Genomic DNA, 13,824 nt, shown 5'->3' on the forward strand with positions numbered 1-13,824 from the left:
GCCTTTGTCGTGATTTTCGATACAGCATAAACAAGGCTAATGTTTAAAGCCTTAAATAAACTCTAGTAAAATTTCAGATGTGGTACCACTGTCAGCAGCAGATCATTTCCTATTCAGTCTCTTTTTATTGGCACCATTATGCAAAAGGCTCTGTTTTATTCAGCTCCGGGTACATCGTGGTTAATGTAGTTTGGGTTATTAAGGATAAACTTTTTCATGTTAGGAATCAGGAAATACAGTCTTAATATTTACAGCCTAGCACACTGAATAATCTTTTTCTTGTGTTTTGAATAGATAAGAGAGCTGGGACCGGGGTTTACAAACAAAGGTCTGAACTACAAAGACAGTTTAATTGTGGTCATTTCAGTAAATTAGTTTAAATCTGCATTTTTCTTGTATACACAGTTTCCATTTTACATACCGCAGAAACGATTTTGAGTTGCTAAACCTTGTGGAGTTCAAGCTGCAACTGGTCTTAATTACTCCCAAGATGATTCTTAGTGAGGATGAAAACAAATATGTGCAGTTGACATCCTCCTTGAGCATCAGCATTCCAACCAAGTAGATTTTTGCTGGAAATAGTACACGTGAACTGAACTGGGGCCTCGTGTTTGAGCAGTCTGAAGGAGGCTTTTTGTTTCTTGCTTTGACCATTCATAGAAAGATAATTTTGGACATATGTCCACAAATCTCATTCACAAACTTGAGCAAATGCCATTTAATAGACTAGATAGACATGTTAGCTCAATGTTGTACCTGAGCTAACAAGCTCTTAGAAGCTCAGATAAGCTTCAGTGCCTACTTTGCCCAGGGGTTCATGGCAGGGACTTTATTTGGAGAAGAGCTGGGAGGCAGAAATTAAGTTGTGTAAGACTTCTTAACAAACTACTTGGTTTGTTAAGAGAACTTGAGAGTTGCTTGCAAACTCAAAAAGGATTCAGTCACACCTCTGAGTAGAGTAGCAGCATAACTATGTAATTACATAGTGTTGATACTGCCTTTCAGATGTTTTCCAGATAAGTAAATCATTTTTATTTGCAGTTCTGTCACTTTTGTCTCTGATAAACTTGTGGGCAGCTGCATTCTAGCCTTTGTTACAGATCCCAGAGCCTGGATTTCAAATCTGGTGATTAGCGACTTACTTTAGCTTAGAGATAGCTCTGAGGATGTGAGAATACTCCTGCTGCCCGCCTACCCTGCTCTGGTGAGGCCCCACCTGCAGCGCTGCATCCAGCTCTGGGGTCCTCAGCACAGGAACGACATTGGCCTGTTGGAAGAAGTCCAGATGATCAGAGGGATTCAGCACCTCTCCTTTGAGGAAAGGCTGAGAGATTTGGGATTGTTCTGCCTGGAGAAGAGGAGACTTTGGGGCAACCTAATTACGGCCCTCCAGTACCTGAAGGAGCCGACAAGAAAGGTGGAGAGGGACTTTTGACAAGAGCATGAAGTGACAGTTCAAGGGGAACTGGCTTCAAGCTGAGGGTAGTTTTAGATTGGATATCAGGAAGAAATTCTTTCCTATGAGGATGGTGAGGCACTGGCACAGGATCCCCAGAGAAGCTGTGGATGCCCCATCCGTGGAAGTGTTCAAGGACAGGCTGGATGGGGTTCGAAACAACCTGGTCTAGCAAAGGTGTCCCTGCCCATGGCAGGGGTTGGAACGAGATGATCTTTAAAGTCCTTTCCAATCCAATCCTATGATTCTGTGATTCCATTTCTCCAGTACTGTGATATGAATTTGGTGGAGTGCTTGGCATTTTTTCTGCTGGCAAACTGTTGCATTCCACTGCAGTGTGTTGCACTAATGCCTGACTGATATCTATTTACCTGTCTCACCAGACAGAGGTATAAAGTCATTCCACAGTCTCATTTTCACATGAGATGATGTAGCTCTTGGGTATGTGCTGCGCACTGGAGTTTAGTTGTGCTGGATTATTGTCCTGTGAGGTGAGACCTTTTAAAATGTATCCCTTTCTATGCAGTGAGTATGCACCTCCCTTTGCTGTTTTTCTCTCCCTGAGTACTGGAACATGTTTCTTTACTTTAGAATAAAGGAATAAATTTATTTTTCTCTCTTGAGTTAGCAAAGAAGAACAAATTTGTTTGGAAAGCACTGATAGTTCTGCAGTAAAATTATTTGCAGTGAGAGAAGTCCCTGCATGAACACATGGTATCAATAAACCCTGCATGGTTCCAAAACTTGACTTGCTGTATCTCTTGCTGTCGCTGTGTCAGGAGGAAATAAGTTATTTCTGCCTTCTGACTTCAGGATGCAAAAAAACCCAAAAAAGCAGGATTTTTGATTTGCAATGCAGGAGAAATTTTTTTTTTTTTTTGAGGCAGAGAAACGGAACACTATTTGCTAAACATTTTTTCATGTGAAGTCATAAGAGCAGCACTCTGCCCTCCTCTGCCCCAGGAAAACCCCACAATCAGTACAGTCCTGTTGTGGCTTCATTTGTGAGATCAAGAAGTCACTGGCATTTTTGAACGGATCAAATCAGTGCTCTGCCATTGACTGGGACAAGCACACACTGTAAGCCCCAAAGACACATCCTATTTATAAATTTTAAAAAAGCAGAAAAGCAATTAATCATATATTCCTGTCTGTATAGGAAGAGCCAAGTTATAATGATCATTGTTCCTCTAATTGGATAATAGAGTCTTGTCTTCTAAGCATCTCACTTAACCTGTATTTCTGAAACAGCTATGAATAATTATAAGGACCCCTTTTAAACCAGTGTTTTAAAAATGAGGACTAATTGTTTTGCACTGTTTTATTTTGATGGAAAATATGTTCTTTGTAGCCAGCTAAGACAAGATGAATTTCATGTTTTTTGCGGGAGTTTACTGATAGCATGCTATTCTCATGGTGTAGCAGCATAATCAAAACATTTCTTGTTCTGCAGAAAAAGATTTATGTAAAATTTGGTCAAAGCTGACATGAACTGAACACGTGTATTTGACAAGTGAACTTCCCTGTGTTTCAGACACATGCTGTGTTAGGTACAGAAACTAATTCAGTTTTCTGTAAAAGTACTGAGAGTCTCTATATTTCAGTGCAGAAAGGGAATGGCTGTTTTCTCCTGCTCCTTTTTTCCTCCTTGTCCCACCAGCACTTCATTTCCACACATGTGCAAGAGCTCAGAGGTGCAGTTCAAATCTCCTTCTGTGTAGATGAAACAGTAAACTGGGATTTTAAATAATTTTGTGCCCTCTAGTTAAGTTCTGACAGAAGCCAAGCATGGCAAATCAGTTTGCCCCTCTCTTCCCTTACTGTTCAGCTGTCTGACCCCTTGCTGCTCTATTTGACCCAGGGAAGTGGAATAAATCCCGAATTTTTCAGGCCCACCCTCAGGGACTGGAAAGCTTTAGAAGTTCGGTGGAGAAAAATGAGGAGCTTGCCATCAGCATTTCTGCTGTGCCATGGGGCTGCTTTGCCCCTGGTGTCTGCAGGTTCCTGTAGTGCATTTGGGATGGCAGCTCAGGGAAAAACCTGCAGCTTCTGATGCAGAATATGGCTACCAGGAAGCTTCAGCCTATAGTTTTGCTGTAGAAACACGCAGTATAAGGACTTGGCTGGTTTATGTAGTCATCAAATCATGCAATTGCTGATTCATCCTAGCAAATAAACATCTAACTAAATCTGATTTTTGATGAAACAGTAGAAAACACTCCCTGAACTTCCCTTCAAGGATATCATAGCCTAATAAAATTATTGATTTTGTAAACAGAAATGCCTTTTCCCTCGAGAAACTTGAAATCTTTGCTGTGCACATGACAGCAGACTGACTTGGGGTTGTTCTGTGGGAGGCCTGTCTGTGTCCTCCTGTGTGACCGTGTAGCAGCTGGTTGTCTGCCTTGGGTAATGCAGCCTGGTGTTTGGAGTGAGAGTTACAAACTCATCTGCTTAATGCTGTGGAACTGGGAGTTACTGGTTCAGGCTGAGCATTGGTATGGGTGAGGAGGTGATGGTTATGTGCCATCCAGCTGGCTGATGTAATTTCAAGGAAAATGGGACTAGTCAAGGGGAAATCCAAGCCAAGTTGCACTTCTGAAAAGCAAGGAGATACTTGCTTCCCTGCCCCGCCTTGATTTATGCATATCTTCACGTTGACCGACATGAGTCTGCTCCAAACAGGAGTTTGCTACTTTAGTTCCCTTTTTTAGGCTGACTAGGTCACGAGCCATCCCTGTTTGTGGGCAGCTGCAGGTGTTTACGGTGTGCACAGCTGGCACTGGTCCACATAACTTCAGCTTGGTGTGCCCTGGAATACCCAACCCAACCTGGTGTTCCATGATAAACATGTCACCAAGACAGGGGACAGGCCTGGTGGCTTGGTTACCTGCAGCACCAGGGTTCTGCCTGCTGCTGCCCTCTGCCACTATCCTGCATTCCTTTGGAGGACCCAACCTTGGGCCCATGCCCAGGCCACTGTCCTGACGGTCTGCTGGGTGTATTTCACTGCCAGCTGACAGGATGGAGCTGTGGGATGGGATGTGGGCATGCTTACCAGGCTTGCTAAAACTCAGAGGGAGAATTTATTTTGTAGTCTGGGTTGGAAAATGGCATGGTCATCCTCAGCTACAGAGTTCTTGTTTTGCACTGGTTGAAGGAAAATAAGGGAACAGCTGGGTCATAGGCTCCTGGTAAAAGGAACCTATGTTCTTGTTTTCCATCATATTAATGTGAGCTCTAACGAGATGCCTTAGATGTTGAAATAGGCAGAAAATCAATGGCTGCGTTTTTGGCTTTTCTGTACAGTGCTGGGGAAAGATCACAGCTGGTTTAAAAAAACCCAGAGAAATAATTTCTTTTGGGCTTACAGCAAAAGGAAGTGATTAAAACTGATAAAGCCTCTCTTAGAGTGGGCATGTGTGCCATCCTGCAAGAGGGAAAAGGACCGGGCTTTGGTGAGCTGGGAGGTTGTGCAGGCACAGTATTTTGGGAAGAAGCATTGTCTGAACCTCCCTGTAGGGAGCTTTTTTGAGTTGAAGTTCATTGAACATGTCCTAAATCTGCTTCAGTCTGAGAAAGACAAGATTTTCCACAAGAAATTTTTTTTTTTTTTTAGTCCAGACCTCAAGTTGTGGGTCTGAGACAAGTCTTCTGCTAAGCCTGCAGTGTATATATGAGCATCAGAGGGTATATTATGTTCCCAGTCTACCAGAAAATAAATCTCTCTGGCTTAATTTCAGCCTGTGTACTGAAGTGTTTTATTCTTGAAAATTAAGAGTGGCTTTGTCCTCTTCCCCCTCCCTTTTTCTCTGTCCCTTCCCTTCTGTAAATGTCGGCTGCTTCTTACAAATCAAATGGGCTGATTTGCACAGCTTTGGGTTTTGTTCTGCCTCTAATAACATCACAGGGGCTCACGTGAATAATGAAGTGAGGAGGCCTGTGCAGGAGGTACCCTTCTGCTGTGTGTATTACCACACAGTATTGTTCATAAAACAGGTTTCTGTGCTCACCAGGAAAACAAAACTGGAGGATATGAATAGGAGCAAAGGCTTTCCATCTGTCTTAGCACACCTCTTTATCCTGGTGTTTAAATTTGTTTTATTTTTTTCCCCTGATTGGCATTTTTGAAAGAGCAGCTGCTTGCCTGTGAAGGTCTATCCTAGCTGATGCTCCATCAATTCAGCTGTTACTTTATTCACTCCAGTGGCAGGCTAATCAACCTTTTCATTTCAAGTGTGTCAAAGTGCTGAACATGAGACAGTTTGTAATTATGGAAAATGGGAATACACTTTTTATCCTTGGGGCAATTAAATGATTCTGCACCATGAGCTAATACTATAAATAGTCTCTTACAGTTGTTTTTCCTGAATGGTGAATTTTCCACTGAGCTTCAATGGGTGGGGGAATATATATAGCAAATAGTGATGATTTACAACATAAAGTGTCAAAGCACTTTATGAAATCTGCTTCTACTCTTCCTAACTCAGGTTGCTAGAATTTTTATACTATACCAAGCAAATGGTAATTCTGACGTTTTCCCACTGCATGTCATGAGAGAAAGAAATAATTTGTTTGCTGCTACCCTGCTACTGAGCACTTCTGTGCATTCAGCCCTGCTACTGAGCACTTCTGTGCATTCAGAAAGAGAAGGAAGGAAATGAAATTATGCTCTTAACTAAACTTGAAATAATTAAATTACATTAAATGTAAAGTTCATACTAAAAGCACTTGCGCAATTTACATATCACTGCTGTTCTTTTTAGTCTAGTGTGGTATATAGTTTTTGATAAGCACTGGCCTTTAGCATCCTGCCAGTGTGTTTAGGCACATTTGAGCAGAAATGAATCCTGGTACCTGAGCAGTTAAGCCCTGCTACCAGGACTCTGCTTTATGAGGAATTGGAACAGTCAAGAAAAGAGGTTTTCCTAATTTCCTTTGAAAGGAGTAAATGAATTGTCAGCCAATAGCCAAGATTAAGCAATAGATGTTCTGAAATGGGGACCAAGAATCTCTTGAGTCAAAGCAACAGCTGGTGAAGAAATGAATTGATTCTATTAGTGCATGAGAAGAGCAATAGAGAATTTAAAATAGTGTTAACTAATTACTTTTAATAGAGAATGCTAAGGAAAATGAAAGGAAGAATGAAAGTGATAGCAGAAAAAGTACCAGTATCTGGCAAGTACTGATCCTGGTGAGTTTGGCTTAAAGGAAAAGAAAAGCTGCTCCTATGAGCTGAATTTCTGACGATAAGAGCGAGGTTTTTATGGCTTCTGTAGTTGTGAGTGCAATCTGGAGTGTCCAAGTGCAGCACTTGCTTCTTGTCTCAGGGTGAGCGAGTGGAAACCTCGCTCCTGTCTCTTCCTGACTCCAGTGTTCTGTTCAAGCACAGAGGTGCTGTTAAGATGCTGAAAATTGCCAGGGCCCTTTGGAAATCCCGCTTGGAGGACTGTGCTGTTTCCCTTTGTTAAATTTTTGGGTTAGGACTTTGTGACAGATCTGGCCATCTGGAGCTTGTGGCTGAACAGGCCATGCTATAAAAAAAGCAGAGCCTTCTTACTGAGCTAGGTGTGGGTGGCATTTTGATTTCAAATTGCTTTTATAGTTAAGTCTTAGCTAAAAGAGAACTCCAGTAAATATTTCTGTGTTTGTTGTGGTAAGAGAATGTCATCTTCCTCCACGAAAACCTAAAAATCAAAGGAGAGCTTATTATAAGGTATGGTGACTGATGCTGCTGACACACTCATCAGCTAATTCGAAACACATGGTTTATAACTGCTTTTTAAATGATTCTAAAATTTTACTTAGGCTCTGTAATTGTGAGGTGGCTCAAAGAGTGGTATGTGGTTTAAATCTATGGTTGCAAATGTTGACTTTACAGAGCCACGTCTCTTCATGTTGCTAAAAGGAAAAGGCTAGGGTTCTTTGTGGTCTATACACCATTAATATGTGTTAAACTTAAATGACCTTAAACGAAATTTTGTTTTTAACAAATAGGGAATAGCATGAAATTCTATTTTTTTGATCAGATAGAGTTTGAACTAAAAGACTCAAGGTTTGTTTTTGTTTGGGTTTTCTGTTACTGTAAAGATAGTTGTTGATAATAGGGAAGGGCTGTGAGGTGTTAACATTGTGTGGTGAAAGTCAACGTGACATCTGAATAGATCTGTCTTTTTCTTTGAGATAAAGATCTTTGTTCAGACTGACATAAAGGTGCTAATGCTCTTTATGCACTGCCAGAAAGACGAGTCTTAGTTGTTTAAATAGACTCTTGGTTATTCCTCCTCCAATTGGATTGTTGGAACAGTGGTTGAAACATCAGTGGTAGATTTTAGAACACTTCTGCTGGGTCACTTTTGATAAGTACTTACACAAAACTTCTTTTGAAATGAGTTGACTTATTTTTTCTTTGGTCTGTAGTAGATCATATTTGACGTATTGGTGGAGTTTTAGGCTTTGTGGGTTGTGTAGATTGGAGGGAATGACAGTGTATGCCAAGCATCTATGACTAGATTGGATTAAACCAGAACTGGATTAAATCCCCCTCTCTTCTCCAACTTCAGAGACCTCATTGCAGTACTAGGCTCTCTGTTTCTCTGTGGAGGAAGGAGAAAACACCTGATTTGGCATCTTTAACTATGCAGTGCTGGCAGAGTTGATAAATACATCAAGCAGTAAAATACATTTTGACAGGGGCTGTTGAGAAACTTAAATTCAGTGTATTAGAAAAGACGAATGAGTATTAAGCTGATTAACTCGTAACTCAGTATATCAACAGAGAATACTTTCTCTGTGCTTGATGCTGATTTCATTTCCCAGTGTGAAACTACTGCCAAGAAAATTGTTTCAACAGTGAAAAACTAGTTGATGGCCAAGATGGTTTGAAGGACAAGAGGCACAGAATGAGCCATCCAGTCTATAAATTTGAAAAGTATCTTAGACTCTTATCTTCTTGCTGAAGGACAGTTTCACTCAGTCAAACCTGTGGAAATTACAGCATTATTGTTAAAGTTTGTCTCAGATGGCTCATGAATGCTCAGTGCAGTTTATTTTTTTCATCTTCATCCTGTTGCTTTTAATTTTTTCCTTATGAAAAAGAAGGTAATCTCTTCTGGAATGAGTTTTTCTGAGTGCTGTTGTACTTTTCAAATTGCAAGTATATCTGCAGCAACATTCAACAAATATTATTAATTTCCTAAATATGTCCTGTAAGAGAGTCTGGTAAAGTGTTATTGCTACTGTAGCTTGGACTCCAAACAGTGAAATGGGTGCCAGAAATTGTGTCATGGTCTCTCAGCAGCAGCAGAGTATTTTATATTTTTTTTGCTGGTTCTCCAGCGTGTTGGCCACATCACAATGTGACTTTGTTGTAATGCTAGAAACATTACAGCCTGCTACTCTCTCGTAAACACATTTTCACCTCCAGCTGAACTACTGAGTTCAAATGCTTCAATCAGCACAGCAGTATTAAGGTTTGAGAGATCAGCCTTGCTCCGGGTTCAATGGGATATGTATCAAAAGGAGTTAATGACCTTTGATCACGGGTGTTAAGTGGATGGCCCAGCCATCTGTCCAGAAAGGAGAATTGTAATTTAGTGCCTTGGACAAAGTAGGCTGGAGAAAAGCAGTGAGAGAGGTGGAGCCCTGGGCGGGTCACGGAGCTGGGGAGGCAGATGTGCTGCAGGAGAGAAGATGGCAGGGGCACAAGGAGGGGCAAAACGATGGCATGAGCATCCTTGGCAAGCCCTAGAGAGGGAGGGGAGGGTGTTACTGCTTAGTAGCAAAGGAGCTGCAAGGTATTTCATTTACCAGTTTCCTAACCTTTAAAAATGCCCCTCACTTGGTTACCCCGGTCTCTTGCAGGGTGGCTGGGCTGGTAGCATGATGTGACCGTGAAACCAAATAGGCAAACGAAACCAAAACCCAAATAAGCAAATATGAGATGAGTCTCATACAGGTGAGGGGTGAGGAAGTAGAAAATACGGTGTTGCACATGCACCTGATGATAAATTGGAGACAACATGTCATGCTCTTCATAAACTTTTTGGGGAGAGAAGCCTGGAGCTAAGGGACAGCAGTAGCAATAAATACGGACTAATTTGGGGATATATAGATTTAATATTTGAAGCTTTCAAACTGCAGCAGTAGAAGCCTCTAGAAAATGCCCTGCGTGGCTCTCACTGCTTGCTTTGTACTGTTCCTGCTTTCTCTAACTGATGTCATGACAAAGAGCTTGCTTTTCTATAAAGGGGCTGTGGTTGCCTGTGGAAAAAAGCACCATATAGCTATGTTGTCCAAAACAAATACTTGATCTGTTTGCGATTATCAGCTGAATACAAAGTTCCTGAACTGTTGTAGAAGAAACAATGAAGTTTCTGAAAAGTGCATTGAACCTGCAGCGATTCTGCATCTTATGTTGACCTGAGAGTTCATTTCTGGTTTTCATACGTGGTTTTTTTGCTGTAAATAATAAACAATATCCACTTTTGGATACATACAAACACTAAATATTTTACTAGATGCAGTAATCTAACAAAGCTCTTGGTCTGTTGAACAGCTGTTTATTTCATGTAAAAATATGCCCTGTTTGGATATCATATTTTTTCTTTAATTGGGTAATGCACGTGTGCCTTTTTATTTGGATTTTGCTTTTATGTCCTTTTACAGATACTACTTGTTTAAGTTTTTCCAAGAGAAAAATGCTTAGTTTACCAAGTACTTCATTCCATTAATCGAAAGATGCAGTTGAAGGAAAATCTTTATTCTGTCTCAAAATTACTACTAAAGAAAACTAAATACAAATAAAACATCTGCATTTCTCTGGAATATATGTTGCTGCATGGCAGCAGAGCACATCTGGATTCAAATTGCAGCCCAGGGGTTTTGGGGTCATGATTATTCTGAGCTCCAGGAAAAGACATTTTTGGTACAGGAAATCTGTTGGCTCTTATTATATTCTTTAGGTTCCCTACATGACATCACACTTAGTGGGTTAAGAACACAGTTAGTGGGAAATAATTCTGCATATTCATGCACAAGTACAGCTATACCCAAAGGCTTAAAATGCTCAGTGTTTTATAAGGTTGTGAGATTTCTTCTTACTGAGTAGAAATTGCATTTTAGTTACTGCTCAGGGGTCTCCTGTTTCTTTTATCTTAGAGATGTTGTCAGACAGAACACACCCTGATGATGCATTGACATTTTTTTCAGTGAAGAATATGACATTTTGTTCAATGAAGAAAGATAGCTACATTTCCCTAAAATTCTGTTATTTTATTTTGTCTTTGCTATCTTTAGAAAAACTTCAAGATTATCTTTGCTTGTTCCTGGAGGAGGTCTAAGTAAGCCTCTGATAAAAAGTATCAATTTTGCTTCTGTGGATCTTTATATTCTGTAAAATGAATGCTTTTATCAGTTATGCAACATTAGCACTTGGAGGATTTTGGGTTTTTATTGGTTGGGTTTTTTTCCTGGATGTGTGAAGGACAGATTGTAATTATCATTGGTATTTGGTAGGTGTTTTTTTTTTTTTTTCTAATTCTCAGTTGGCTCTTTCTTTCTTTGCAGCTTTGCTCTGGCTGATGAAGCTTACAGGTCTTTAAGGGACCAGGACAAAGACCAATGCATCCTTATTACAGGAGAGAGTGGAGCTGGGAAAACAGGTAAGGAGCAGTTTGGACCTGATTAAAAAACATTCAGGGTTGTTCAGGGTCTGGCAAAAGGGTGCTGGAGTCTGTAAGAATTGAGAGATGTCAGTAACTCTTTGTGTGTGGCCATTGCAGAAAAGGGGTGCTGTCACACTTGTTGCTGCAGGTGTGAACTCACACAAAATAGTGGTTTTTTCACACTGTCACCATGTTTAAGTCCCATTTCATGTTAGTACAGTGTCCTCATCAGTATCCAGAGTTGTACCAAAGTAATGCTGACTTGTCACAGAATATTCCAAGGGCCAGAAAACATTTAGGCTCTGCTGGTGGGAAACTTGAAGGTGTAGAAAACAGAATGCTCTGGGTTTTCTAGACTTGCTACTTCTACTTGTCTCTCAATAAATACATGCCTTTAAAAACTGGATTATGCTATTTGTCTAAGGACAAGAAATAACAGTAGCTGATTACTTTGGAAATTTTATCAGCCTTTTGCACACTGTGCTCAACTGCAGTGCTAAGATTGGCTTGTGTACCGGAACACTGAGTTTCTTAGGCAAAGCTGACATTTCCTTGAAAACGACTGCTAGTTTTTCAACTGGAAGGTTAGAAACCAAGTGAGGATTGCATAACTGCAGTACATTTTAGGTAGACTTTAAAAAAGAAAGAAGCCAGTTATTTTCAAAGACAGCAATTTTAAACAGAGGTGACTTGCAAAAGAGGCAGCGGGTAGGAAGGCATACATCTGTTTCCAAGTAATTTGAGAGATTTTTCCTTTGAATCTGAGGCTATACGGGGCTTTGTGTGCTTATTCTGAACAAGACTTAAAGTAGGTTACAAGAAGTTGCTTTCCAGGACTTTTGTGAAAATATAAAATGCAGACTTCATCTTTGGTGCTCCTTGATTAGTGGCATCCAATTGAGAGGTCTTGAAGTCTTGTAATATAATCCTTATTTACAGTTCAATAACAGGAAAATGTGTTCAGTAAAAGTGCAGATTAAAAAACCCAAGTTCTTATTAATATGACTGAGGTTCTGTCTCGAAGTTCAGACTTTAGAAAAGAGTCCTGTACTGGTGGTGTTTAAACTTTTGATTTCCTCATGAACTGTGAATTATCAAGCACCTCATACAACTGAAGTACACATATTATTGATTTATTCATTTGAAAGGTGAATCAGAGGTTGAGTTGTTGAACTTTGCTCTATGTAAATAGTACATTCAGATTTGTATAGGGATTTTGACTATTCTGTAATTTTTATAGCCATATGGGAAATATTATGAATTGTTCCTTTTTTATAAAGGTAAGTACAAAATTGTCTAGGATTTGAAATTCAAGTCATTCATCGACTTGGAATCTGTGATATTCTCTAACATTTAAAGTAACTGCTGTTGCTGAAATGGGTCTATGAGGTGAGAACTCAGGTTTTCATTAAAAATAAAGGGGAGTGGTAGTGCAGGGGGGTGGGTAAAAAGTTCCTGGAGTTAAGGAAACAAACCTCCTAGTACAGATACACTATACAACCGTGTTTTAAAGTTTTGGTAGCCAGAATATTTGACATTTTTGCCCTAGAAGAACTGAAACTGAACTGTCATCGGTTGGGTCTGTTTATTTGCTTCCTATTTTGTTCTTGCTTCTCTGCATGTTTTTCATATTAACTGATAGTAACACTGGGCAAGGAAACATGGTGCATCACCAGAACAAGTGATGTATTTAAATGTTTTGAGATGTTAGGGTGAAAATTCCCTTCCTGGTGTCTTTCTTGGGCCAAACGCAGTTCCTAAAAAGAGAAAGGGCCTTTGTTTTCTTTCACTGATGTTCAAAGCCTGTATTGAAGTCATTGTGTGTGAACTATTATTACAGCTTTTTTGCTGCTTTGATGCATGCTTCTCTCAGTGATTGAGTGGCTCTGCTTAAAGATGTTGACTGTTTTAGGAAATATCTCAAATTAAATAATTTGGTCATTCCAAGCTCTGGAGAGAACAGAGTCTTAAAAAGGAGAGCTTTGTTCGAGGCACAAATAAAGGAGATGGGAGCCTTCTTAACACACCTATAGTTTTTGCTCCTTGCTTGCTCTGTGTGGCATGTTTGCTCAGTTTCCTCTACATTATGGGATAGTAATACAATGCTAACAAATTTGGTTAAATAGAAAAAATCAAAATCCAAGGGATAGCATCTAATCTGTCAGTTCTTTCCTGCAATGCGACCCTTAAATTTGTAACAGATCTCTGAAGATCTGTTACAAATGTGATGTAATGATTTTTTTATGACCACAGTCTTGAATTGATAGGGTTTCCAGCTGTTAGTAATTACATTGTATATCAGCCAATATTGCCTCAAATTTCACTGTCTTGCATCATAGTAACCATCACAGACTCACTTTATAAACAGAATCATTTTCCAGCTGCTTTTTCCTGACCAGCAAAAACGTAAGGAGGGTTGGATGGATTATCTGATCTTCGTTTCTATCATGGGTGGTTGACACCCCTATGAACCCAGCTTTGAGAGTCTAAAAATTGTTCCAGACTTTGTTAAAAGCACCTCCAAATTAGTTTCATTGTTTAAATGAATGCTTCACTTTCTCTGTTGGTTATACTTTCAAACAGACTGCAGCACGTTATGTGATGCTGCAGTTACTCAGTTGCTTGTAGATTACAGTTGTAATTACATGTGTACAAGTGTTGCATTTTTGCACTTGTTGTGTATCTGCTGATATAAACTGATTG

The 13,824-nt window shown here is 40.0% G+C and overlaps 1 protein-coding gene across 1 annotated transcript in view; it reads left to right on the plus strand.

Moving 5' to 3' along the window:
• MYO1B (myosin IB) overlaps positions 1–13,824 on the plus strand; it is a 107,562-nt gene that overhangs the window by 37,242 nt on the left and 56,496 nt on the right. The window contains exon 4 of the mRNA XM_082285446.1: positions 11,024–11,118. Coding sequence (XP_082141572.1) covers positions 11,024–11,118 — 95 coding nt within the window. The remainder of the gene's footprint in view (positions 1–11,023; positions 11,119–13,824) is intronic.

This window comes from Coloeus monedula, assembly GCF_965178545.1.
Source record: "Coloeus monedula genome assembly, chromosome: 7".
Taxonomy (NCBI): Eukaryota; Metazoa; Chordata; class Aves; order Passeriformes; family Corvidae; genus Coloeus; species Coloeus monedula.